The sequence below is a fragment of the Ailuropoda melanoleuca genome, chromosome 6 (genome assembly GCF_002007445.2).
Source record: "Ailuropoda melanoleuca isolate Jingjing chromosome 6, ASM200744v2, whole genome shotgun sequence".
In the NCBI taxonomy this organism is placed as follows: Eukaryota; Metazoa; Chordata; class Mammalia; order Carnivora; family Ursidae; genus Ailuropoda; species Ailuropoda melanoleuca.
The window spans coordinates 101,397,398-101,424,677 of NC_048223.1; the positions used below are offsets into that span (position 1 = coordinate 101,397,398).

General features: G+C 43.8%; 1 protein-coding gene across 1 annotated transcript in view; it reads left to right on the forward strand.

The window, feature by feature from the left end:
- ABCC2 (ATP binding cassette subfamily C member 2) overlaps nt 1–13,242 on the forward strand; it is a 58,347-nt gene extending 45,105 nt beyond the window's left edge. Inside the window, exons 24-32 of the mRNA XM_034663127.1 lie at nt 1,820–1,975; nt 3,442–3,641; nt 5,022–5,148; nt 7,000–7,101; nt 7,532–7,675; nt 8,508–8,666; nt 9,672–9,838; nt 11,575–11,769; nt 12,423–13,242. Coding sequence (XP_034519018.1) covers nt 1,820–1,975; nt 3,442–3,641; nt 5,022–5,148; nt 7,000–7,101; nt 7,532–7,675; nt 8,508–8,666; nt 9,672–9,838; nt 11,575–11,769; nt 12,423–12,552 — 1,380 coding nt within the window. The 3' untranslated portion in view covers nt 12,553–13,242. The remainder of the gene's footprint in view (nt 1–1,819; nt 1,976–3,441; nt 3,642–5,021; nt 5,149–6,999; nt 7,102–7,531; nt 7,676–8,507; nt 8,667–9,671; nt 9,839–11,574; nt 11,770–12,422) is intronic.
- Nucleotides 13,243–27,280: the final 14,038 nt, after the last annotated feature.

The following is a 27,280-nucleotide window of genomic DNA, read 5'->3' on the forward strand; positions in this document are numbered from 1 at the left end:
CCAAGGAATTCTGAGTAACCGTCCGCTGTCATCAGCACAGTTTTGATTCTCTATTTGTAGAAGAGAGAGCACATTTTTTTAAATGTCTGAGCAGCTTCGGACCCTTATTTGTTTGGTCTTGGAGCTGACAGAAGAAAGGCCAGCCCACAGCCAGGTTCTGGGGACATAGTGGCTGCTTCAAAAGTGGGCAAGTTGACTGGTCTCCATTTATCACTTTCCTCGAGGACAAAAATGGGGAGCATGAGGTCATTGGAGACCATTTCAGTGGGCTTTCTGCCTTCAATAGAACCTAAAAAAGCATACAATTGTAGATGGGGAGATTCTCACAGGAATTTTGCAAAAATTCACACTCTTTTCTGATGTTGCAAAATATATCTAATTAATCTTCTGAAAAAGAACACAGAGCTCTTACTGTGCATTAGTAAGGCAACTGTCATATTTTGCTAACGCTTTTGCATGAAAAAAGGAAACTGTCATTGATTTTATGGTGAGTTTTGTAGGGGAAGGTGGCTCCTGCTTATAAAGGAGAGTTTGATTTAGAATCCTCTAGATTGATGGCTGAGCCCCTAAGAAGAGGTGAAGGGGGCGGGGTGGAAGAAAGCAAGCTGGAGAATCTGTGCCAAATAAGGGTCAAAAGTAATCGACTTAGAACTGATAGCTGGTGAGGATTTCTTTTTTCTGCTAATCCTGGACATACTTATTTGCATTCTGCTATGACTTTGGGAAAGTGGACTCAGGAGTCATTCAGGATGGGAAATTTAGGGGTGCCTGGGTGGCTCAGTCATTAAGCGTCTGCCTCTGGCTCAGGGTGTGATCCCAGGATCCTGGGATCGAGCTGCGCCTCAGGCTCCCTGCTCTGCTGGAGCCTGCTTCTTCCTTTCGCACTCCGCCTGCTGTGTTCCCTCTCTCTCTGGCTGTCTCTCTCTGTCAAATAAGTAAATAAAATCTTAAAAAAAAAAAAAAAAGATGGGAAACTTACCCAGTTTGGGACACTTCAGAGATAATTTGAATTCACCTTGATACTCACATATCGTGAGAATCGTAGAATCAATGTAATCTAAGAAATAATAGGTAAGGGAAACCCAAAGTATACGTCAGGCATCCTTGTATAGTATACTAAACCATTTTCCATTCATCTATCCATCCATCTGCTCATTTATTCAATATGACATGAAGCTCAGTATGGCAGTGAGGCCCATTTTTCACCTCTGGGTTACTTAGTTAGAACACTAGTCAGGGAAGGGTCCCATTCGAACTCCACCTCCCTCTCCCCCTGAAGCTCTATGTTTGGCGGAGAAAACAATTTCCCAGCTAGAGGATGGTTCTTCAGTCACGAGGGGGTGACCAGGCTTGTTGACCGGAGCCTTCAAGCACACTGAGTGCTAGTCATGCGCCAGGTTCTATTTAGGTACCTGATGGAATTAGGACCCAGGTACAGTTAGATTAATTGCGTTGGCTTGGTTATAGGAGGATTCACCTGTAAGGCTCTGTTAGCTTACAATGTAATGAATGGTTTAATAAACTTGACAAATGAGAATTTCACTGAGAAGAGCAAAAACCTTTTTACCAAGTTTATTGAAAAAGGTGAAGGGTGACTGCCATGTCTGTTTGGAGGAATTTAGAAAGATGAGGAAATTGCAGAAATGAGATTGGCTATTGGGAGGAGCAGAACAGCATATTGCAAATGAAGATGATGAAATGCTTCAATGGAGGAGTCACTGGGAACCCAGAATCAAACAAATTCTCTGCTGGAATCAGGAAGATAGAAAATGGCACAGGAATCCATTACTATACCATTCTTCTAATTATGTGTTCCTAGGATATTTCCACAGTGGATGACACCCTTCCCTTATCCTTGCGCAGCTGGATGTTGTGTTTTCTGGGAATAATCAGCACCCTTGTCATGATTTGCACGGCCACTCCAATCTTCGTTGTCGTCATCATTCCTCTTGGCATCATTTATGTGTCTGTTCAGGTAGGTTTGGAAATAGCGAGGTCTCCTCTCCTTTCTACCTACAAAAGCCCAGGCTCCTTCCTGAGACTCTTCTCTTTTGTCGATTGCTAGTCACTCGGTCCTCTCCAGCATCTTTGTCATTTAGTCCTATATGGATATATCGAGGAGCCCATAGGTCACTGTCTAAAGCTCAAGTGTCAGCACCAGTTGGTATATGGTTCACGGCAAATCTCACCGTACCTGCTGCTCCCCAGAACCTTATGTGGGGCAGATTTATGTTTGGATCCAGGACTACCTTCAGGTTGACTCTGGACGATCTTGAAGTTCTGTAAGTTCCCCCATAATGGTTAGGTCATTGGTTGCTTCTAGAAGGGTTATGCTATGGCTGCTTCCTTGATCGGCTTAGGTTTATCTGCTCGGAGATGTCTTGGAGATGTATTTCGGCAGGAGGTAGATCTCTTTTCGCTTCAGGGCAGTTCTGGTTTTACCGGGATATCTATGGATGACTTAGGCTCAATGTCAGTATGTCATTGAGGGAATAGGTAGCTTGAAAGCCACGCCTCACAGAAAAACTGGGGCAAGAGGAAGGGACTCCATTCCCATATTAAAAACTGATGAGGGGACACAAGCTGTGGAGAGATTCTTTGGGATGATCTGTTCACCTTGGGAAAACAATTCTGAAAAACTTGCATTCAAGGGCAGCCTTGTCACCTACGGTAAGGTGACACCCCCTGGTATCTGTGTTAAGTTCCTCAGGTACGTTGTTATCTCAATAACAGCCTTTCAGCTGTAATAACAAACCAACAAATAAGCTGTGTATTTAAGGAAACTTGAAGGACAACATTTTTAATTCTGACTCTCAAATGCCCAGCTTTTCCTGGTTTCAACAAATCTTCACAGCAGCACCACTGAAGCTCATCCCGCTGAACGTCCTCCTTCACCCCTTGCATCTCAGAGTCATCTGTACTCTGTTACATTTAGTTCTAGTGCTTAGACTCGCAACACTCCGCATATTTCCAGAACTATCTTCACCTTCATACGGCACTGAAGCACAGTTTGGTCACTTACCTGACTGTTCAATTTTTATCTAAACCTCAGGATACCTTTCTCTGGCCATTTCCTGCCTATCTCCACTTTTCACGCCCCTTAGGTCCCAGCTGCAATTTACAAAATCCATTTGGAGACCACTTTTCTAGCTGCTACAAAAGCTGTCGCTTGGACAGTGTATGCAGGTTCTTGGGAAAATATGGATCAGGCTGACAAAATTTCTCATGTGGTTATAGTCTCCTCACTTTCATCTTCTTTTCCCCACCAGTCTCTTCCTTTGGGTCTCTCTCATCTAGCCAGAGGTGAGACTGGAGGCTTCTGTCCTGTTCAAATATGGGCTGTGCCCGTCAAGGCGAAGGATGCTGGATCAGGGCTACCAACGGAGGGATATTGCTTATGCAACGTGATTGTGTGACTGACTCTTTACTTTTGGCGTCTAGATATTTTATGTGGCTACTGCCCGCCAGCTGAAACGTCTGGACTCTGTCACCAGGTCCCCGATCTACTCTCACTTCAGTGAGACTGTGTCAGGTTTGTCTGTCATCCGTGCCTTTGAGCACCAGCAGCGATTTCTGAAACACAATGAAGTGGGGATTGACACCAACCAGAAATGTGTCTTCTCCTGGATTGTCTCCAACAGGTGAGGCTGCGCCTGGGTATTTACCCAAATATGTGCTTTGGGGTTCCACATGTTTGGCATGAACTGTGGGAGGGCAGGTGTAGCCAGTGATGTGAATTTCACTGTGGCCAAACATACCTGTCACGTAAGTAGAAGAAAACATGGGCTCTGGAGTCAGAGACCGTGTCCCTGTGCCTACTCTGCTATTTACCGAGCTACGTAAAACGCCTTGACCTTCTAAGGAAAATCTCAGTTTTTGTTTTTACAATGACTAGAACACAACCTATATCATAGAGTTCTGGTGAGTCAAATGACCTCTCTAAGCATTTGGTATCCCACGTACTGACCAAGTGCTGGGTGAGCTGGGCATTCGTAGTTGGCATCCCTGAGAGCGGATGTGAGAGTCTCCACAGGCAGGACACTCTGTAGGGTGGCAAAAGAAGCTGAGGGTGGAGGGAGGAGACTCCATAGTCATTTTTAGGTTAAAACCAGTGATGACAGAAATGGAAAGCTGGTGACTCCCCAGGCAGGGTGAGCATTCTTTGTTTCTGCAGCATTATGAGACCTTGGCAAGAAGTGATATGTCCTTGAAGGAGGAAGGTCTTTTTCAGGAAGTGAAAATTCCTGAGTGGCTTCCACATTGTCAAGGGCAGACTCATGATGCTTGGTATTATCTGGAACATGGAGAGGTCAGGACAGGACTCTGTAAAGATACTTTATTAGATACTTTCCAAGAATGAAAAAATTAAAAATTAAAAAATAAAATCATGAAATCAGGGTACATTGAACCCTCATGCGGTGCTTACTTTCCAACCTCACAAATGGATTCTCGATGGCATTGTTTGCCCTGCCTAATCGAAAGAAATCACTTAGAAAATTTGTTAAAAATACAGATTCCTGGGGTGCCTGGCTGGCTCAGTCAGTAGAGCATGACTCGATCTTGGGGTTGTGAGTTTGAGCCCCATGGCTGGGGGTAGAGTTACCTTAAAACACACACACACACACACACACACACACACACACGTGAATTCCTGAACTCCACCCTAGGCTCCCTGAATCAATCTTCTGGGGAAGAGGCCAGGAATTTTCTTGCATGAATTTTGTATTTTTAACAATTACCTCAGGCGATTCTTATGATTTGGCAAGTATGGGAGCCACTGAATCATAGGATTCCCTTAGTCTAACAAACTTCTCTAGTACCTTTAAAATGCAATTTATTTTCCAAAATCTAATTTAAAAGACTTCAGGAACATATGGTATAGTCAAATTGAGGCATCTTGTGAGAGCACAACCCAACCAGCTCAATCCCTCTCAGAATGTTCCCTGAACACCTAGGTTGCTGGTTAAGGTAAGGTGGTGAACATCAGTGACACCATTCTCTCTGGTTCTGTTGCCCTACAGGTGGCTTGCAGTTCGTCTGGAGCTGATTGGGAACCTGATTGTCTTCTTTTCATCACTGATGATGGTTATTTATAGAGATACCCTAAGTGGAGACACTGTGGGCTTTGTTCTGTCCAACGCGCTTAATGTGAGTCTGAAAGTTGGGAGTTAATGCACTTATTCTTAAATTGAATCTAAAGTATACCACAGAGTTTGTGTTCTTGATTCCTTTCTGGATCCAGAGGGACTAGGGAAGACTGAGGTTCAAACCCTGGCTCTGTCTCTTACTTATTGTGTAATCTAGGGACGTGTTCCTTACCCTTTCTAAGTGGGTACCAGTGTCATCTGGAAAAATGGACAAAAATTTTGTTGCCCTTGGGAGTTAAGAAAGCAACTTGAGGGGCACCTGGGTGGCACAGTGGGTTGGTTTTGACTCAGGTTGTGATTTCAGGGTCATGAGAAGAGCTCCTCATCGGGGTCTGTGGTGCTCAGTGTGGAGTCTGCTTGGGATCCTCTCTCCCTCTCCCTCTGGCCCTCCCCCTACTCTCGTGCATGCGCTCTCTCTCTCACTCACTGTCTCTCTCAAATGAATCTTTAAAAAAGAAAGCAATTCAATATGACTTATCTGATAGTTCCCTCTTTGTCTCTTTGCTTAATTCTAATCAAAAGAGAATAAATGAGCTTCTTTTCATTTTTTTTTTAAAGTAGCCTCCATGCCCAAGGTGGGGCTCAAATGCGCATGACCCCGAGAGCAAGAGTCACATGCTTCACCAACTGAGCCAGCCAGGCACCCCCAGTTTCTTTTCCATAATATAGCAGCAACAGAAAGTCTTTTGACTATCTTCTCCTACTTTTGTTTTTCTTAAATCACAGAATAGAGTTAATTCTGATAACGTAGAATCTGATAAAACTATACAATGCATCCCTAGCATGACTAGGCGATACAGGTCAGCCATCATTTCCTCGTGCCCAAGATGGTGGCTGGCACCGCAGTCCATATTCACTAAATGATACTCATTCGGTGAGTCATTTGGCCATCTTTCAATGATCTCTTTTGGAACTAATATATTGGTTTACATTACTATCAGTCAGTTCTGTATGGTGCCATGTTCATTAGGAGTTAATAAGGCCCAAGGCAGTCATGGTGGGGCATGCAAAAAGACTCTGTTGTTCACCAGTTATTCAGTTCCTTGCACCACTGCTCCTACCTCCTCCCCACCCCGTTTTCAGGCTTATTAACCTGGGGCAGATGGGGCAAAGACAACTATTAGACTGAATGAAAACAAAAACATTCAAATATAGACAATTAGTTTCATGTGGTTCAACCTACACAAAGTGGTTACTCCTCTCTCCAACATCCTGTGCTCTCCCTCTTTTTAACCGCCGTTTGCTTAACAAAAACTCCCTGGTCTATGTGTGAAGGAAGCTTGCATCTAAGTAACCCACAGATTCCCCAGACTCTAGACTGGCCCAGACTATGACAACCTCTCACTGATGGTTAGATGTATTTTTGGAGGCAGGAGTTTACTGGGGTAAAGGAGGGTCCATGGAGATGCTCCACCCTGATGGTTGGGTTCTTGTTGAGAGCAGAGAGAGGAAGCAGCTTTTTGGAAAGCCTTTTCCTACCCTGTGCCTTTTCTTATGCTTTCCTCATTTACAGAATGCTACCCACTGCTCCTTCCACAAAGAACATTAGGAGTTCTGGACCCACTCTACGAACTGCCGGCTTCTCCAACCCCAGCTTAGCCCAAGCCACTCCAAGCTCATATTGGCTTTCATTAGAGCACCAGACAGTTGAGCATTTAATTGTCTTCCAGACCACACTGGTCTCATTGCCTCCCCCAAGGAGGTGAGGATTGTCACTAACACTTTTCCTTGCTCTCTCGAAGAGCTCAGCATAGTGTTAGGTACAGAGTAGGCACTGGCCTGACCTTGCAGTTTGACAATTGAGTTGGTTTCTGAGCCTGGGGTGATCATTAGTCTTCTGGTTTTTCTGTAGATCACACAGACCCTGAACTGGCTAGTGAGGATGACGTCAGAAATAGAGACCAACATTGTGGCTGTTGAAAGAATAAATGAGTACATAAAAGTGGAGAACGAGGTAAGGAGGAATTAGAAGAACCTGGGGACAAGGCAAAAGAAAAATGTTTCCTTCAAGAGAGCATCTTTACTCTGTCTAGCAATTTCACATGGAGTCATAACGGTTCTCCTCAAGTTTTCCTTGCTCTAACTCAACCCAGTTTCTTGAAACTTAGAATAGGAAATGGTTTAGGGGGAAGTCAGGTCTTGGAATGCACCAAGTTAAAGGTGTCTTCATTCTGGAAGTCCGCAGAGCAGCATCGTGGAACAGAGTTTCTTTCACTGAATAGGGTAGGGACCTTCTGGAAGTACTAGTCTAATTCATTCCAGTCAATGCAGATGCCCACAGGTGGCTAGGACACTGCTATCCTTCTAATCTGGGACATGAGTCCTGTAGGGACTTTTCAGTGAGTTGCCACCATGTAAAGCACTTCTTTTCCTGTCTCTGCCAGGCACCCTGGGTAACTGATAAGAGACCTCCCGCAGGTTGGCCCAGCAAAGGGGAGATCCATTTTAACAACTACCAAGTGCGGTACCGGCCGGAGCTGGATCTTGTCCTGAGAGGGATCACTTGTGACATTAGGAGCATGGAGAAGGTAAGTGGAGATGAAGAAAGGCCTGAATGTGAGTCCTTATGATCAGAACACAGTTGGATTTAGGGGTGGAAAGCAGCTGGCCTCTGCTTTCATCATTGGGAGAGAATCAGAGGCTCAGGGCACCTCTTCTGCCCTGGGAAGGTGCAGGGACACAGTGCCACCACCAGAGGGCAGGATATCAACAAGGGATCAAACAGACTTACTGGGGTTGGGTTTCTTTCTTGTGTTCTCACAAGATGCCGCCACCTCTGGCTGATGGGGGCTCACTTCCTGTAAGGGCCATGACATGTAGAGGGGAAGGAACTGGTGAGAACAGCCATGTGGAGGTGGTCCCTGCAGAGAGAATGACTTAGTTCTCTGGTCTACAAAGTCCTACACCTTCCTGTGGTGTTCCTGTTCTCCGAGGACTTGGGGTCTGATGTAAGAATGTAGAAAAGTGGGGTGGGGGAAAGTCTGGGTAAGGATGCTGAGGTCCTGCTGATGAGGTTCTCAACTGCTATGAGGCCTGATCCTTCCCTTTTCCTCACTTCTAAACAAAGATTGTTTTTAAAAACCTATAATGTCCAGTCATAATTATAACAGCTGCTGATGTGTCCGTTTCCAAAGGTCATTGTAGTTCTCAGCAACCAACAACTGAGAAGGTAGAATGAGAAGGCATTTTCTGACATCTGGGTACTTTTTTCTCACCAAAACCAAAACCAGTTGAACGTCTTAGAGATGAAGTAGTCAGTCACTGCCTCTTTCCACCTGGGATTACGAATGCCCCAGGCTAAATTCCCCGCCCCCAAAGAAGTATGTGGTGGACTAATGTGCAAAGGAACTGTATTTACAGATTGGTGTGGTTGGCAGGACAGGAGCTGGTAAGTCCTCCTTGACAAATGCCCTCTTCAGAATCCTGGAGGCTGCAGGTGGCCAGATCATCATCGATGGAGTAGATATTGCTTCCATTGGGCTCCATGACCTCCGGGAGAAACTGACAATCATCCCCCAGGTGAGCTCTATAACTTATTCTGTACATGCAACAGGAAACAGCTTTTTCTGCAGAAACATATGCATCTCCTTCTTGGTGTATATTCACTTAGCAGTGTCATTTCTGCAGTCTACCCAGGACACCTAAGCCAGTTCCCTAAGACATCCTTTCCAGAACTCACAAAAATAGCTTCAGCATTTTGGGGGGATATGCTTGTGTGACTGCCAGTGTCTAACCACAAGGTGGCAGCAACACAACAGAAGTCAAATAGAGCAGATGATTATTTAGCATTTCTATAGCCCATCCTGGGTTCACAACACTGTTACAATCAACATTAGCAGTTTTGCCGCTGAAGCTTGAAACCATTAAGCTTTATACTCCCCATTTGATATGGTTAAAAGATAGCGGAGGGAATCTGCTGCAGGTTTTTGTCAGCAAGTGGAACGCTTAATGCATCAGCAAAAAAGGCTTCCGTTTGGCTTCCTCTCTGGACCCTACCAAATAAGGTCTGCCTTGGAAGCTTCTTGGCTTGGAGGGGGGGTCGGGGGGGTGCAGTATGTGGATCCTTATTAGAACCATTCCTCCTCTATTCTGTAGCCAAGACTCTCGGGGTGGTTTTGGTTTGTCTGGTGTTCGCTCAGTTTGAGGTAATCTTTTCTGCAGCTTCTTCAAAAGCCTAGTAAAGTCTTCCATGACTGTACTATCTCTTCCCCTGCCCACCCCGATCCCGTCACTTCCATACCCTGAGTTTTCATTTGAGGGTGTGGAACATTCCTCTTACCTTCTTAAGATATGCTCAGGCAAACTTGGAAATCCATACATGAATCTCAAAATGAAAAAAACCAAGAACCCCTCTTAATCCTGTGGCAGCCCTTCTGGTCTTCGGTGAGGAAACTTTGCAAAAGCTTGACCACTAACCAGCTTTCATCTCAGGCCAGTCCACTCTGCCTTCTCCTGGCCACAAAAAAACTGCTAGACCCTTTTTTGTCATGAGCCTCAAGAGCCCCCTCCTCTCTCAACTTGCAGGATCCCATCCTGTTCTCTGGAACCCTGAGGATGAACCTAGACCCTTTTAACAACCACTCAGATGAGGAGATTTGGAAGGCCCTGGAGCTGGCTCACCTCAAATCCTTTGTGTCTGGCCTGCAACTTGGGTTGTCTCACGAAGTGACAGAAGCTGGTGACAACCTTAGGTAATGTTTCATAACCCGCTTCCCCCACAGGCAGTGGGAGGAGGTAGGGGAAGCACCCCTTTGTCCGCGGTGCTAGGCCGGCCGTGGTACCTCAGGATTACTCCAGTCCTGTGGAGCGGTAGGCAGGGCATGGACTGTGAGCTGCGGAAGCTCAGAACAGAAGGGAGGCCCTGGAGCTCTGGCTTCCCTTGGGGGCTTGTTACAAATGCAGACGCTGACTCGAGGCCCACTCATCAGAAACTACACGTTAGCAAGCTTCCCAGGTGACGTGTGGTCCATTACAACTGGAGAAGCGCTACCTGGAGCACGGATTCTCAGCTAGGCTTCATGCTAGAATCACTTGAGGAAACTTTTAAAAATTCCAGTGCCCAGGCGGTACCCCCAGAGCCACTGAATCAGGGGGCCAGGTGACTTCAGTGTGTAGCCTGGGTATAGAATCCATCCTATTTGTTTTCGGGCTGCAACAGATCTGGGAACCAGCAGGATGTAAGCGGGTCTTTAGGCCTGTGGAAAAGACCCTTCAGTCCACAAATACGTATTGATCGTGTACAAAAGAATGTCGTGTAATGGATACGCAGCCGTGAGGGGCTGTGTGGGCCCCTCTGGCAGGATGTGACACGGGGGCCTTGACACGCCTGGTTTGTGAGAACAAATCCTCCCATCTTTCTCTGTCCATGCTGGGGGACACCTAAATGGCATGACCAGGGCCCTGATTTCAGAGCTGGGTTGGAGGTGTTGAAGCTTCCATTTCTCTGGTGAGTGACGGGACGTGGTCAGGTGGAGAGAGACGGCAGCTGAAGGCCAGACTGGCGGCCCCGGCCTGCTCTAGCAAGCCCGGCAGGGCCAGGCAGGGTGCGGTACCGCTGACCTGCTCTTGCCGCGTCTCTGTTCTGACGCTGCAGAGGGAAACTGGAAGTTCGTCTTGGGTGACTTCTCATCTCCTGCAGACATTTTCTTACGGAGAATTACAGAACTTTAGTCTAGCCACCCTCTGTTTAATATGTTCCCTAATGGCCACAGCAGGAAAGAGCAATTAGCGAATTCCTGAATATTTCCTCCACATCATTTCCCAAAGCTTCTGTATGTAAGAGGTCCAGCCTTCATTACTGGCTTTTAGCAAATTAAAGCGATTTGCATTTTACAAGCATATTCGAATTCCACATACATTGCATCTCACACCAAGACATCATGTCATTAGATAGCTACGTCTCTAATCAAGGCAGAAGGCCTTGAACAAATAATTAGCCTTGAGACTAGAATTACACATTAAAATAATGAATGGGTTTGCTAAGGCCACTAAGAAACGCCACCGGGGCTTTCTGATGCAGTGTCACCCTATGTCAATAGTGTCAGGTCAAACATGGCTGCGGTGAACTTGGTGGCATCCTGTCTTATTTTGGAATTGCTGATGTGCTGGGATATCACCTGGGGAGGCAAAGAACCGTTCCCAGGCTCGAGTTTTCCAGACTCATTACACAAGGAAACTGCCTGGGGTGCTTGTTAAAACACGTGTCCCTAGGCTCCTCCCCAATCTGCTTGAGAAGAGTAGGGCCCAGAAATATGAATTTTAAAACGAAGCACCTGCGGTAGGAGAGAGTTTAGAAAACATCGTGTTAGCCTCTTCTGTGAAGAGTCGGCTCTGGAACATGGCAGTGCAGGTGCACGGGTGCCCACACCCCGTCCTACGTCAGGCCTTGTCTCTAGGGGCTAATGCCCGCTTTGTTCCGCACCTGCAGCATCGGGCAGAGGCAGCTGCTGTGCCTGGCCCGGGCTCTGCTTCGGAAATCCAAGATTCTGATCATGGACGAGGCCACTGCCGCCGTGGATCTGGAGACCGATCACCTCATCCAGACGACCATCCAGAAGGAGTTCTCCCACTGCACCACCATCACCATTGCTCACAGGCTGCACACCATCATGGACAGCGACAAGTGAGTGTGGCCTCAGAGCTTGACACACACGCCTGAGCCCTTGAACAACAGTCATAGCCTTAGTCGTAAGATATCCTACAGTCGAAGGTCTAACCACCATCATTCTCCTGATGAGGAAACTGAGAGTTCGAGTAATTTGTCCAAAATCATACACCAAGCTAATGAAAGCCAACAGAGTTAAGGGAACGGACTTGAGGGCAAACTGGGCAATTGTGTATGATGACTGAGTGTGGGGATGTGGAGGCCCAAGCCACGAGAGGCGGATAATAACCACAGATCTCAGCTACACCGGGTCTCAGCAGCTGCCCCAAACAATGACTCGAAGCTTTCTGCTTCTTCCAAATCTGACATAGTACATTAAAAGTGGGGGTAGTGTCAGTAATCTTGGAACCTGTTTGGAGACAGTCGGCTCCCTTAGACAGTGTATCTCTTTAAAAAGCTTACGTAAGTGGACTTCCACTGTATATACTCTACTACTTGACTCTCGGGCTTAGACGTGGGACCCACCCCTGTGAGTGCAGACAGCTGCAGTCCTTTACTCCCACTGCTTTGTAGCCTTTGGTGAAAGACTACACCACGACTTAGTCCTGGTTGTTCTTACAAATGCCAGGATTCAAGACGCTGCTGAAACCTTTCTTTCTCCTTTGTTTCAGGATAATGGTCCTAGACAATGGGAAGATTGTAGAGTATGGCAGCCCTCAGGAACTGCTGAGAAGTTCGGGCCCCTTCTATCTGATGGCCAAAGAAGCTGGCATTGAAAATGTGAACAGCACATCATTCTGACAGTAGGTTCCATGGGTTGGAAAGGACTATAAGGATCATTCCTTTTTGTGAGAGAGATTACACAGAAGTGTGTAAAATGTACGCTTTAAAGAAGGATATTATATCCAGTTACAGTAGACCCCCCAACCCCTCTTCAATGCCCCCACTCTGATTATACCGCCTTCCTACTTACCTTCCCAGAGATGACGACCGTCCTGAATTTTGTGATAATCCTAGCCTCTTGCTTTTTTACTGTAGTTTTACTACTTGGTATGTACCCTTAAACGAGGTGTATCTTTTTTAATTTATGTAAACGACCTAACTCCTACCTGACATATTCTGTGGCTTTTGTTCAGTATTATTCTTGAGATGCGTCCACGTTGATGCACAAAGTGAGGCTGGCTCCCTCCCTCCCTCCGCAGCATGGCAATGCGTGAACGCGCCACGGTGCATCCATTGTCAGGTCGCTCGTCGGGTTATTTCTAGGTGTTCTTCTCCATTATGAACAACACTGCTAGGAACATTCTGGTGTATCACTCCTGAGATAAACGTGTAAGAGTTTCTTTAGGATATAATGTAGGAATGGAGGTATGCACTTGCAATCACTAGGTAATGCCAATTTAATACACTTCTTGTCAATCTGATGAGTATGAACTGGCATCTCGTTGAGGTTTTAATTTATGTTTCCGTGGGAACTACTGAGGTTTCCGCTGGTTCTTATTCATGGTGCTTTATTTCCTTGTGTGCCTTGTGAATTTTGACTGCAAGCTGCTCACTCTCCTTAGCATTTTATCTGTGGGCATTCTTTGAAAGCTGAGTTGAACCTGAGTTCTCCTGGGAAAGCTTTTGCCTGTCCCTTCGGGTCATTACCCAGTACCAATTTGAATTAAATTCTCCACTAGGGGTTTCCAACCATATAGTTAGTATGACTTCAGACCATAATCTGGGGCACAAGAACCAACTTGTTGTTCACAAATCCTAAGGGAGATTCCACCCCTTGACCTAGTGCCAAGTTGGAGATAGACACGTAGCCTTGTTGACTCCTTCTGCAGGGTGGGGTTTATTCCGGGTTTACCTATATACTGCAGATAAAGGTATGTAGCTTCTGGGTCCAGGTTTATCAGAGGGTCTCCCGTTATACTCTTTATCTTGATAGGCGATGGCTATATCTCTTGCCTTGGCATCCTGTATTGTCAACAAAGGTCAAAGTCTCCAGGTTTCAGACGTCACCCTAAGCTTTAACCCTTCTTATCTTCCAGGGTTTTCTGTGTCACATTACTTTGGGTTTAGTATATGCTTTACTTCCATTTCAGTGATGAAATTATATTTTCATTTATTCATTTTTGCTGTCGAGTGAGATGTGCGGTGACGGAAACTTCCTGTAGGAAGAGTGTCACAGCGGCAAGGCTGGATGAGGAACGGATTTTTCCTCTTTGCTCTGTTCCCATCAGCATCACCCTAGCAGCGCTGGCTGCGGTGGTGGGTCCTCCAGGCAGCAGCACGGAGTTCAGTCTGTCCTGCATTCCTGGAACCAGTGTCGTCGTGCTCCTCAGAGACACTGGCAGTACACCTGCTCAGCGGTCTGGGAGTTGGCTCTGGGGGGCACCTCCTGTGTTTGGTTGGCATGCAGACCTCTCTCGCTCTGTTCTCACAGCCTTCGTGGTGGCAGCTGCTTCTGGTAGATGCTAGCTTACTTTCCTTTGGCCCTTTCTTCAGTGCCTACTTAATTCTTCATATGGTTCTATTAAAATAATGTATGGTTTCTGTCTCCTGACTAACCTGATAGAACCCTTAGAGATTATCAGGTTAAAGTCTCTTATTTTTCAGATAAGCACATGCCTGAGAAAGGTTAGAACATTCAAAGTCAAAACATGGGTGTTTCTGGCAGAGCCAGGACCAAAACCAATTTGCTGATTTGGTCCAATGATTTTTCCTTCAATGGCAGAGGATTTTTGACCTACCTACTCCTGCTGAAGCAGATAAAGAGAAGGCGAAGGTCATTATTTTCTCAGCAGTGATGACTAAGACATCCAGTGACGGTGGTAGAAACCAGAACCAGCCTGGGTCTAAAACTTTGGTGATGACTCCTCCCATTTCAAATCTTTTTGGCCCAGGCCCTGGGTAACTGAATCCCTACTCTGGGCCACTTATGATCACTCTTTCCTACTTTCCTTCCTGAAGGTCCCCTTCTTTCACTTGCCCTTGAAGCACTAGGATATTCTTATGTTTTGGTCCTTGACCTTCCAGTTTCTCTATGATTCTCATTTCTAGCCCCTTCCTCTCATCCAATTTTGACATTCATATATTCAACTGCCTGCAGTTACTCTCACCTGGATCCTTCGGGTAACTGACACTCAACTCCCTCTACTTTGACAGACCTTTCTACTCCCTCCACTCAAAAGATTTTTCCTTTACTTCCTACCTCCAGTGACACCTCATTGTCCACTCAGTCCTACAAAATGAAAACCCTGGGCATCACTCTTTTCTTCTTAGATCACACTGACCACCATGCCCTTCTGGTTTTCCTTACTCCCATCCCTTTTGGTACAATTCAGGTTTTCACAACATCTAAGGACATAGGTATCCCTCCATCCTGTGTTTTTCTTAAATATATCTATTCATGGCTATTGGAGTGATCAAATATGCAAAACTGACCAGGTTACTCTTCTGTTTAAACCCTTCATTTAGTGGCAATCCAAAGTAAAGTAAAAATCCTGAGTATGCTATAACAGAGCTCCCTAACATCTGGTCCAATCACATTTCTTCTAATTCCTGTTAGAGAGACAAGCCCAAAATGGGGTCACTTATGCTAAGCCTCATGCCACCAAAGTGAGACTTAATACCTATTTTATAGTTTCAGCCTTTCCCAGGAATGGAATCTTAAACCAGTCAATCTGGAATTCCATGGTCAACACTAATCTCCTGACAGACCCCTGTGTCCTGTAAAGGAAGGTGACCTTACCACAACCAAGCTGCTTATTGCTAGTATAACTTCCTTGTCTTGTTCCCTTCTGCCTATAAAGGTTTTTCCATTAATCAGATACACCAGCAGCAGATTTTGATTCAGATGCTGGAGACACAGAGGCAGGGACATCTGGTGATAGCAGCTGTGACAGTCACAGCTGTTTTCTACTCGTGGGGTTTCTGGCACCAGAGCCGGTGAGACTGCATGATACTGAGCCTCAAAGACTCGCATCGGGCTTTCTTCCAGAGAGTCAGTGACAGCTACCTGCTGTCATTTGAAAACTTCCTTCCTGCTTAAGTTTACCAGAATTGGGGACTGTTATTTACAACTAAAAATACTCCCCGGCTAACTTATTATTATAGCACTTTGTCAGATAATTTTCTGTTTGGGTCTCTCTCACTAAGCTGTGAGTGAGCCTCTTGAAAACGAGAACAGTTTCTTATTTTTTGTATCTCCAGTGGCTAGCATATAGCAAGTACTCACATTTTTTCCAGTGTTCAAAAAATCTTAAGAAACACAATGGGGAAAATGTGTGCTAAGTGCAGCAATAGGGAAAGAAAAGTAACTTAGCACTGATCCATTGGCACAAACAGGAAGAATAAACATACCAATCAAACCTCAATTTTTAGCAGCCTAGTTTTGTATAAGTGCCTTTTGAAATACTTTCTAAAGAAATTTGTTCCATTTAGGTCATAGGATGAGAACACATGTAATCACAAATGCACACTGATCATGACTTTACTAAAAAATTAGCAAACACTGTTGTACAAACATTGACATTTACATCTTTAAATGGCTACAACTTAGTGAGCAGAGACCATATTTAGCTGTAAGTGTGGAGTCTTCCACATAGACACTAAACCTAAACTGGTTTTTTTTTTTTTGAAGATTTAATAAACTAAGGGAACTCAGTGACACCATGAAGTATGATACCATTCACATTATAGGGATCCCAGAATAAGAGAGAGAAAATTTGAAGAGATAATAGCCAAAAACTTGCTGGATCTGGAGATGGGAACAAATCCAGATCCAGGAGGCACAGAGAGCCCCCAAGTCAAAATCAGCCCAAGGAGGTCCACACCAAGTCCCATAGTAATTAAAATGGCAAAAAGTAGTGCTAGAGAATTTTAAAAGCAGCAAGAGAAAACTGTTACATACAAGGGAAATCCCATAAGACTCAGCTGATTTTTCAGCACAAGCTTTCCAGGTCACAAGGGAGGGGCATGATATATGCAATGCTGAAAGAAAACCCTGCAAACAAACATACTCTATCCAGCAAGGCTATCCTTCAGGATAGGAGAGAAAGAGTTTCCCAAACAAAGGAATTCATCATCCCTCAACCAGCCCTCCAAGAAATATTAAGGGGACTCTGAGTAGAAAGGAAAGACAATAAGTAGGAATAAGAAAAGTAAGGAACACAAAAGCAGTAAAATTAAGTATATCTACACAAATCAAAGAAGTTACAAAGTAAGGATGTAAAGTATGACACCATATACCTAAAATGTGGGGACAAGAGGAGTAAAGAATGGGTTCAAACTTAAGTGACCATCAACGTGATACAGACTGCTATATATATATAGGTTATATATACACCCGACGGTAACCACAAATCAAAACCCAGTAATACAGATGCAAAAAATAAAGAGAAAAGAGTCTGTCATTAAAGCCACCAAACCTTGAGAAGACAGGAAGAGAAGGAAGACACAGAAAAGAACTACAAAAACAACCATAAAGCAAGTAACAAAATGGCAATACATACCTATCAGTAATTACTTGGATGTAAATGGACAAACGCTCCAATCAAAAGACCTAGCATGACAGAATGGATAAAAAAGCAAGACCCATCTATATGCTGTCTACAAGAGACTCATTTCAGACCTAAAGACACATGCAGATTGAAAGTGAAGGGATGGAGAAGCACTTATCATGCAAATGGATATAAAAAGAAATTTGGGGTAGCAATACTTACGTCAGACAAAGTAGATTTTAAAACAAAGGGAACAATCCAACAAGAAGATATAACAATTGTAAATAGTTATGCATCCATGGGAGCAAACAAATACATAAAGCAGTAAAAAAAAAAAAAAGTAATACAATAATAGTAGGGGACTTTAACATTCCACTTGCATCAATGGACAGATCACCCAAACAGAAAACCAACAAGGAAATAATGGCTTTGAATGACACATAGGACCAGATGGATTTAACGGATATATTGAGAACATTCCATCCTAAAACATCAAAATGTACATTCTTCTCAAGGGCACATGGAACATTTTCCAAAAACAGAATCACATATTAGGCCATAAAACAAGTGTCAACAAATTCAAAAAGATCAAAGTCATACTGTGCTTCTTTTCTAACCACAACACTATGTAACTAGAAATCAACCACAAGAAAAATCTGGAAAGAGCACAAATACATGGAAGTTAAATAACATGCTACTAAACAATGAATGGGTCAACCAAGAAATCAACGAGGAAATACAATACATGGAGACAAGGGAAAATAAAACAAAGGCCCAGGATCAAAAAACTGATAAACCTTTAGCCAGACTCATTAAAGAAAAAAAAAAAAAACCTCAAAATCAGAAATGAAAGAGAAACACCACCACAGAAATACAAAGGATTATAAGAGAATATTATGAAAAATTGTCAGCAAATTAAACAACCTAGAAGAGTAGGATAAATTCCTAGAAACATATGACCTCCCAAAATTGAATAAGGAAAGAGAAAATATGAACAGACCAATTACCAGCAATGAAATTGAGTCAGTAATAAAAAAACAAAACAAAACAAAACAACCCAACTCCGACAAACAAAAGTCCAGGACCAGATGGTTTCACAAGTGAATTCTACCAAACATTTAAAAAAAGAGTTAATACCTATCCTTCTCAAATTATTCCAAAAAACAGAAGAGGAAGGAAAGCTTCCAAATTCATTCTATCAGGCCAGCATTACCCTGATACCAAAACAAGATAAAGATGCTACATAAAAGAGAGCTATAGGCCAGTATCTCTGACGAACATAGATGCAAAAATTCTGAACAGAATGTTAGCAAACAGAATCCAACAATATATTGAAAAAATCGTTCATCATGATCAAGTGGTATTTATTCCCAGGATACAAGGGTGGTCCAATATTCACAAATCAATCAATGTGGTACATCACATCAACAAAGGATAAAGACCATAGGATCATTTTAATAGACGCAGAAAAAGCACTTGGCAAGGTACAACATCCATTCATGATAAAAACCCCCAACAAAGTAGGTTTAGAGGGAACATACTTCAACATAATAAGGGCAGTATATGAACAACCCACAGCAAACATACTCAGGAGGGAAAAACTGAGAGCTTTCCCCCTAAGGTCAGGAATAAGACAAGTATGTCTACTCTCACCACTTTTATTCAACACAGTCCTGGAAGTCCTAGCCACAGTGATCAGACCACGAAAAGAAGTAAAAGGCATCCAAATCAGTAAGGAAGAACGAAAACTTTCATTACTTGCACATGGCATGATACTACAAATAGAAAATCCTAAAGACTTCACACACACGCACACACACACACCTACTACAACTGATAAATGAATTCAGAAAGGTTGAAGGATAAAAAAATCAAAATACAGAAATCCATTGCATTACTACACACTAATAATGAAGTAGCAAAGAGAGAAACAATCCAATCTAACTCAACACCCAAAAAAACCAAATAATCCAGTTAAGAAATGGGCAGAAGACCTGAACAGACATTTCTCCAAAGACGACATTCAAATGGCCAACAGACACATGAAAAAAATGTTCAACCTCACTCGGCATCAGGGAAATACAAATCAAAACTATAATGAGATACCACCTCATATGGGTCAGAATGGCTAAAATTAACAAGTCAGGTAAGAATGCGGAGAAAGGGGAACGCTCTTACGCTGCTGGTGGGAATGCAAGCTGGTGTGGCCACTCTGGAAAACAGTATGGAGGTTCCCCAAAAAGTAAAAAATAGAACTAACCTATGACCAAGCAATTGCCGTACTAGGTGTTTACCCAAAGGATAAAAACATAGTGATCCAAAGGGGCATCTGCACCCCAACGTGTATAGCAGCAATGTCCACAACAGCCAAACTATGGAAAGAGCCCAGATGTCTATCAACAGATGAATGGATAAAGAAGATGTGGTATATACAATGGAATACTACTCAGCCATCAAAAAATAAAATCTTACCATTTGCAATGACGTGGATGGAACTAAAGGGTATTATGCTAAGTGAAATAAGTCAGAGAAAGCCAATTATCATATGATCTCACTCATATGTGGACTTTAAGAAACAAAATAGAGGAGCACAGGGGAAGGGAGGGAAAAATAAAATAAGACAAAATCAGAGAGGGAGAAAAACCATAAGGGACTCTTAACTCTAGGAAACAAACTGAGGGTTGCTGGAAGACAGGGAGGTGGGGGGATGGAGTAACTGGGTGATGGGCATTAAAGAGGGCACTTGATGGAATGAGCACTGGGTGTTACATGCAACTGAAGAATCACTAAACTCTACCTCTGAAACTAATACACTATATGTTAATTACATTTAAATTTAAAAATTAAAAAACAAAACAAGGGAAAAATGCAACAACAACAACAAAACCAATCCCATTTACAATTGCAACAAAAATAATAAAATACCTAGGAATAAACTTAACCAAGGAAGTGAAGGACCTGTCTTCTGACAACTACAGAACACTGGTGGAAGAAATTGAAGATTACACAAATGGAAAGATATTCCATGATCATATTGTTACAGTGTCCATACTACCAAAAGCAATCTACAGATTTAATGCAATCTCTATCAATATACCAATAGCATTTTACACAGAACTAGAAAAAACAATCCTAAAATTTGTATAGAACCACAAAAGACCCCAAATAGCCAAAGCAGTCTTGAAAAAGGACAAAACTGGAGGTATCACAATCCCAGATTTCAAGATATTTTCAAGACACACTACAGGAACGCCTGGGTGGCTCAGTCGGTTAAGTGTCTGCCTTCGGCTCAGGTCATGATCCCAGGGTCCCAGCCCCACGTTGGGCTCTCTGCTGTGCGGAGAAGCCTGCTTCTCCCTCTGCCTGCTGCTGCTCCTGCTTGTGTGCTGTCTCTCTCTGATAAATAAATAAAAATCTTTAAAAAATATTTATTTAAAAAAAGACACTACAAAGCTGTAGTAATCAAAACAGTATGGTACAGGCACGGATATAGATGCAAGATCAATAGAACAGAACAGGGGCGCCTGGGTGGCACAGCGGTTAAGCGTCTGCCTTCGGCTCAGGGCGTGATCCCGGCGTTAAGGGATCGAGCCCCACATCAGGCTCCTCTGCTGTGAGCCTGCTTCTTCCTCTCCCACTCCCCCTGCTTGTGTTCCCTCTCTCACTGGCTGTCTCTATCTCTGTCAAATAAATAAATAAAATCTTTAAAAAAAAAAAATAGAACAGAACAGAAAGCACAGAAATAAATCCATGATTATATGCTCAATTAATCTTGGACAAAGGAGAGAAGAATACACAATGGGAAAAAGTCTGTTCAACAAATGGTGTTGAGAGGGGCGCCTGGGTGGCACAGTCGTTAAGTGTCTGCCTTCGGCTCAGGGTGTGATCCCAGCATTCTGGTATCGAGCCCCACATCAGGCTCCTCCGCTAGGAGCCTGCTTCTTCCTCTCCCACTCCCCCTGCTTGTCTTCCCTCTCTAACTGGCTGTCTCTCTGTCAAATAAATAAATAAAAATAAAATCTTTAAAAAAACAAAAAACAAACCAAAAAAACACAAATGGTGTTGAGAAAGCTGGACCACTTTCTCACACACATAAAAAAATAAAAAGATGGATTAAAGACCTAAGTGTGAGACCTAAAACCATAAAAATCCAAGAAGAGAACACAAGCAGTAATTTCTCTGGCATCAGCTGCAGCAACATTTTTCTCTACCTGTCTCCTGAGGCAAGAGGAAAGAAAGCAAACTATAAACTATTGGGACTACACCAAAATAAAAAGCTTCTGTACAGCAAAGGAAACAGTCAACAAAACTGAAAGACAACTTACTGAATGGGAGAAGATATTTCCATATTACATATCCAATAACAGATTAGTATCCAAAATATATAAAGAATTTACACAACTCAACATCAAAAAAACCCAAATAATCCAGTTAAAAATGGGCAGAAGACATGAACAGACATTTCTCCAAAGAAGACACAAGGATGGTCAACAGATTTGAAAAGATATTCAATATCATCATCATCAGGGGAATGCAAATCAAAGCCACAACGAGATCCACCTCACACCTGTCAGAGTGGCTAATATCAAAAACAAGAAACAAGTGATGGTGAGGATGTGGGGCAAAAGGAACCCTCGTGCACTGCTGGTGGAATGCAAGCTGGTGCAGCCACTGTGGAAAACAGTATGGCGGTTCCTCAGAAAGTTAAAAATAGAACTATCATATGATCCAGTAATTCCACTACTGGGTGTTTACCCAAAAAATACAAAAACACAAATTCAAAGGGGTACGTGCACCCCTATGCTTACTGCAGCTTTACAATAGCCAAATTGTGGAAGCAGCCCAAGTGTCCATCGACTGATGAATGGATAAAGAAGATGTGTATATACACAATGGAACATTACTCAGCCTTATATAAAAAAAGAATGAAATTACTATTTGCAATAACATGGATGGACCTAGAGGATATAATGCTAAGTGAAATAAGTCAGAGAAAGACAATTACCATATGATTTCACTCCTATGTGGAATTTAAAAACAAAATGAACAGGGGCACCTGGGTGGCTGAGTTGGTTGAGCATCTGTCTTCGGCTCAGGTCGTGATCCCAGGTCCTGTGATCGAGCCCCACGTTGGGCTCCCTGCTCAGTGGGAAGCCAGCTGCTCCCTCTGCCTGCAGCTCCCCCTGCTTGTGCTCATGCGCTGTCAAATAAACAAGAATCTTTATATATATAAAAAAAGAATCAAATGAACAAAGCAAACCAAGACACAGACTCTTAAGAAAACAAAGTGATGGTTGGTTACCAGAGGGCAGAGGGATGCGGAGATGGGTGACACAGATGAAGGGGGTTAAGAGCACACTTACCATGATGATCGCTGAGTCATGTGCAGAACTGCCGAGTCACTATAGTTTATGCCTGAAACTCTTATAACACTGTATGTTAACTATACTGGAATAAAAATTTTTTAAAAAGTCTTTATGATGCTTGAAGATATTAAAGTAGAAGACTGTAAAAATGCATAAAGGAATTGGCTGTAGGAAGCACTCCATTTCCATAGTATTCCTTTTTACTTCAGAGGCAAGTAATAGATTATGCTGTGGAATTTACCCGCTGCTGTGTAAAAAGCAGCCACTTAGGAAAGAAGTTGCAAACAGAAACAAAAGGGGGTATATGTAAAGGCAGGATTTCTTTATATAAAATGAGCAGAAAAATAAAGTTTCAGGAAGAAAAGAAAAATTAAGGCTAGTTTGGTTTTTACTGAACTTAAAAAAATGGACTAATATACGAGCTCCTTTCTTCAATCAAGGCCTCGGTCGCCCTATTGGTTAGTCACCTTGGTCCTTGCTGTGATAGCCTCTACCTCGCCACCACGGTCACCGGTTTCAGATCCACTTACCCTCTTCTTGGCTTCCCCTGTGAACGACGGGCTCTGCTGGAGCAGCAAACTTTGGGACACTTGCTGCTGAAGCTCACAGCCACTCACTCCTCTCTGGCAAACTTTGTGGGAATCCTCCTGTAGAGATTGCCAAGTTATCCAGTCATAGTACATCTAGACAGATTTCAAACAAGCCTGGTGCTAACAACATTGTCAGCTGGCTCTTTTGCTGTTAGTACCCAACTGCAGGTAAACTGTGATCTGCTTTGTCAGGGTTTACGTTCTGGTATCATAAAGTCACCTCCTAGCCCCATAGAGACCTGCCTGGCTGAGACATTAGTTCCGATCTGTAAACCAATCACGCTTTCGCTAGCTTTTCGTTTTCCTTCATCAAGGGTCTCATTTTCCTGCATCCTTAATTTCAATGTTCATGGTTGACCCAAATCCTTTTGTTTTAGCCGGACCTAGAGTATGGCTGAAGGGCCGAATCTGGCTTCCTGTTTTTGTAAATGGAGATTTGCTGAAACACAGCCCTGCTCACTTGTTTCTGGATTATCCGTGCCTGCTTTGGGGTTACAATGGCAGAGCTGAGGAGCTGTGACAGACTGTATGGCCTGCCAAATCTAGAATGTTTACTATCTGGCCTTTTACAGGAAAGGTCTGCTGACCCCTATTCCAGAGTTTCCAGCAGTGTAGCCTAAACTGGATCATGTTTCCCTCTCCAAAAAGATCATTTGCCTCAGAAATATCACACGGCTTCCTACCTGCAACCGATAGAATAATGGTCCCCCAAAGATATTCATGTCCTAATTCTCAAAACCCAGGAGGATTTATTTACCTTACATAACAGAAGGGACTTTGCGGATATGATTAAGGACATGGAGATGACCGTACCCACATGGGCCCAATGTCATCAAAAGGATTCCCATACGAGAGGCAGGAGGGTCTGCTGGAATGAAGATGATGTGATGACGGAGACACGAAGACATTATGCTACTGGCTTTGATGCTGGAGAAAGGGGCCATACGCCAATGCAGGCAGCTTCTAGAAGCTGGAAAGGGCAAGGAAACAAATTCTCTCCTGAAGCCTCCAGTAGGAACCAGCCCTCCTGACATGGTGACTCTGGCCCGGTGAGACTCATTTTGAACTTTTGACCTCCAGAATTGTAAGATAATAGATTTGTGTTGTTTTTAGGCCACAAACCGTAGTAATTTGTTGTAGCAGCCATGGGAAACCAATACAATAACCTACGTCCAAGTAGGTCTGATAAAATGGCCAATATTCTCCAACTGAAGTTGGTTTAATAATTCATGATAGTCACTGAATCCTGTTGTTTGAATTTGTGGAGGACTAGGCCATCTTTTTAGCCCTGCTGAGAATGGCTTCAACGCACATGCCTGTCATCCCTTCTAGCAAACTGCAAAGATCTTATTCAGCACCATCATTTTTGGAGGTTATCTTTTCTTGATCTCAGTTGAGAGGTTGTAGGAAGGTCCCTTGTTAAAGTAAGACATGGGGATTCCAACAACAAGAGGAGGCTGTGGATAGACCGGCAGTCTCTCTCATGTCCCTGATCCTGGACCAAGGAGTGGCTGCCATGGGAAAGGTTTGGGGCTTGAACCTTGGGGTCTCAGGGATAGCTAGGCTCAGCGGGACACAGGCAGTGCCTTGTACCATGGTCTAAGTCTGCAGACCCCCGATCTGCCGTGGATTCCCATGCTTCTCCCTGCTCCCAATCAACGTTTCCTGACTGAACACCCCGCCGTTGCCCTAACCAGAACATTCGCTCCCTCCCACCACACTACCAGAACTTACCTCTGGGAAGACACTAAATTGGCTCCTTTGAGGGTCACCTCGGAGGGGTATTAAGGAATAGATAGCCCTAGGTAACTTGCAAGGCCCCCAGTTTGTTGTTGAATACTCCCTCTTGATACAGGCAAAATAGTAATGCTGATCTTCAGTAACGATGGAAGAAGATTCCAGTGGGCTGGGTGAGATAGAGCAAGGGCTCTGCTGTACTTGACAAAGGTGTGACAGTAAAAGCTCCATCGATACAATGTATTAGTAGGCAGAAGAGCTTAAAATCCCCAGTTGTACCAGTTGTGGCAACTAGAGAAAGGATTTAGAATGACGTGTGTACATCTTGAGGTTTCTTGGTCCTCGGGTCAAAGGTTCTCTACGTGAAACAACTGTGTTCTTCTAGGGCCAGTTTGTATTCCTGACCCTGAAACAAAACCCACATAAACAGAGTCCTAGCTTCACAACGAATTAAAACAGGGTGACGCAAAATTCAATCCTTATTAGAACCATGTACTCCTAGAGCTCACATTGCACAAAAAATTTACACACATCATCTTATTTGGTTCTCACAAAAATCTTGAGATGAAAGCCAGAAACCTAGACTGTAGAGATGGCAGTCCTCACCACTGTTCTGCTCTCCTAGGACTCTTGGACAAAAGCACAACTGAAGAGCTATCTCCAGGCAGGAAAGGAGAAAGTTCATGAGAGGAAGCAAGCAGACAACCCAGATTTAGAAATTTTCTTCAATAACTTTTCCTTCTGTTGTGTCTGAGACATCTGACACCCTTTCCTTCCATGGGTCTTAGAACTCTTACTTTTCTGACAGTAGAAAGTTCCATTTAAAAAATTGCTTTTGGAGCACCTGGGTGGCTCAGTTGGTTAAGTGTCTATGTTCGGCTCAGGTCATGATCTCAGGGTCCTGGGATTGAGCCCCATGTCAGACTCTGCTCAGCAGAGAATCTGCTTCTCCCTTTCCTTCTGTGCTCTCGCTCTTGCTTTCTCTCTCAAGCAAATAAATAAAATCTTTAAAAAAAAAATTGCCTTGACAGATGGTTCTCAAATTTTGCTGTGCACACAAATCATGCCAGGATCTTGAGCACTGGGACGCCCGGCAGGTACCTGCATTTCCAGCATCTCCCAGGTTATAGTGATGCTGCTGGGCTGAAGGCCACACTTGCAGGAGCAAGACAAGCAGACACTTAGCGTTTGAAACAAAACATCTTTTCATAAACCTGCTTCCATCCCAGTGATCTCCCTTTTGCCAGTGATTCCATCATTTCTTCAATTTCATAGTCTTTATAGGATGCTTTTTGCCACTCTCAAGCAGTCTGATGCCCAAAGTGGTTACCTCTTTCCCGACTAATTAGATTTTCTTGCCTTTGATCTGTCCTCCCTCTCAATCATCCTGTTAACTTTTAGCTTTCCTAAAACAGGCAATCCATTTCAGAACCTACCAGAGTTTCTTATTACCAGACTCTTCAAATCTAAATTCCTTGACTTGGACCTCAAGGCTCTCCAATTTATTACTATGCAACAGGCAGTATTCTAGCACTCTCCATGTCCTAACTCATTCAGTCCTTACAACAACCCACGATGTGGGTAGTATTACCATCTACGTTAGATGAGGAAGCTGAAGAATGGGTTGGGTAAGTTGCCAAAGTCACAAAGCTCTTAAGTATCTGAAGCCAGTCTGGCTCCAGAACAAGGTGGAAAGACTCAGCTAGAGAACCCGAGACCCAAGTTTCAATTCGGGATCCATCAAACACTTAATGTGTGGCTTGGGGAGGTCACAATGTCACTAGACCCCATTTTCCTACTCCGTAAAGCAAAAGTTGGTCTAGCCGATCTATAGATTTCTCTTCCAGAGCCCACCTATTCCATCATGTTTTCTCTCTCTTCACGGTATCAGGCAACTGCTTCACGGTCCCCCCCACACACAGCCCCCCCCCCGCAGCCAGGGCTCCTGCTACTTCTCCCCTCCCGCCCCCACCCTCGCCCAGCTGCTACCCCGTGCCTTACTTCATCCCAGGGCGTCAGTCTCCACCTCTGTGGTATCAGGAAAGCACTTACCTTGTAGGGATTCCAGTTTAGAGCCTTCAGTTCTTCTGTTCTGCTAGGATTTTATAGTGTAAAACAGCTTAAAAAAACAGGCAATCACCTGCAGTATGCACATCTTTTGACGGTACAGTAATTCTGTTGAAATTATGTTTGACAAAATGAATTTTTGACTTGAATTTCTTCAGTTAGCCTCTCCCATTTTCTGGAATCTCTCCATTGTTTTGAATTGTCAAAAAGGTACTCTCAGAAATCCAATACGGTTCAGGCTAAACACATGGACGGAAATCAAGAAAGCATACTCATG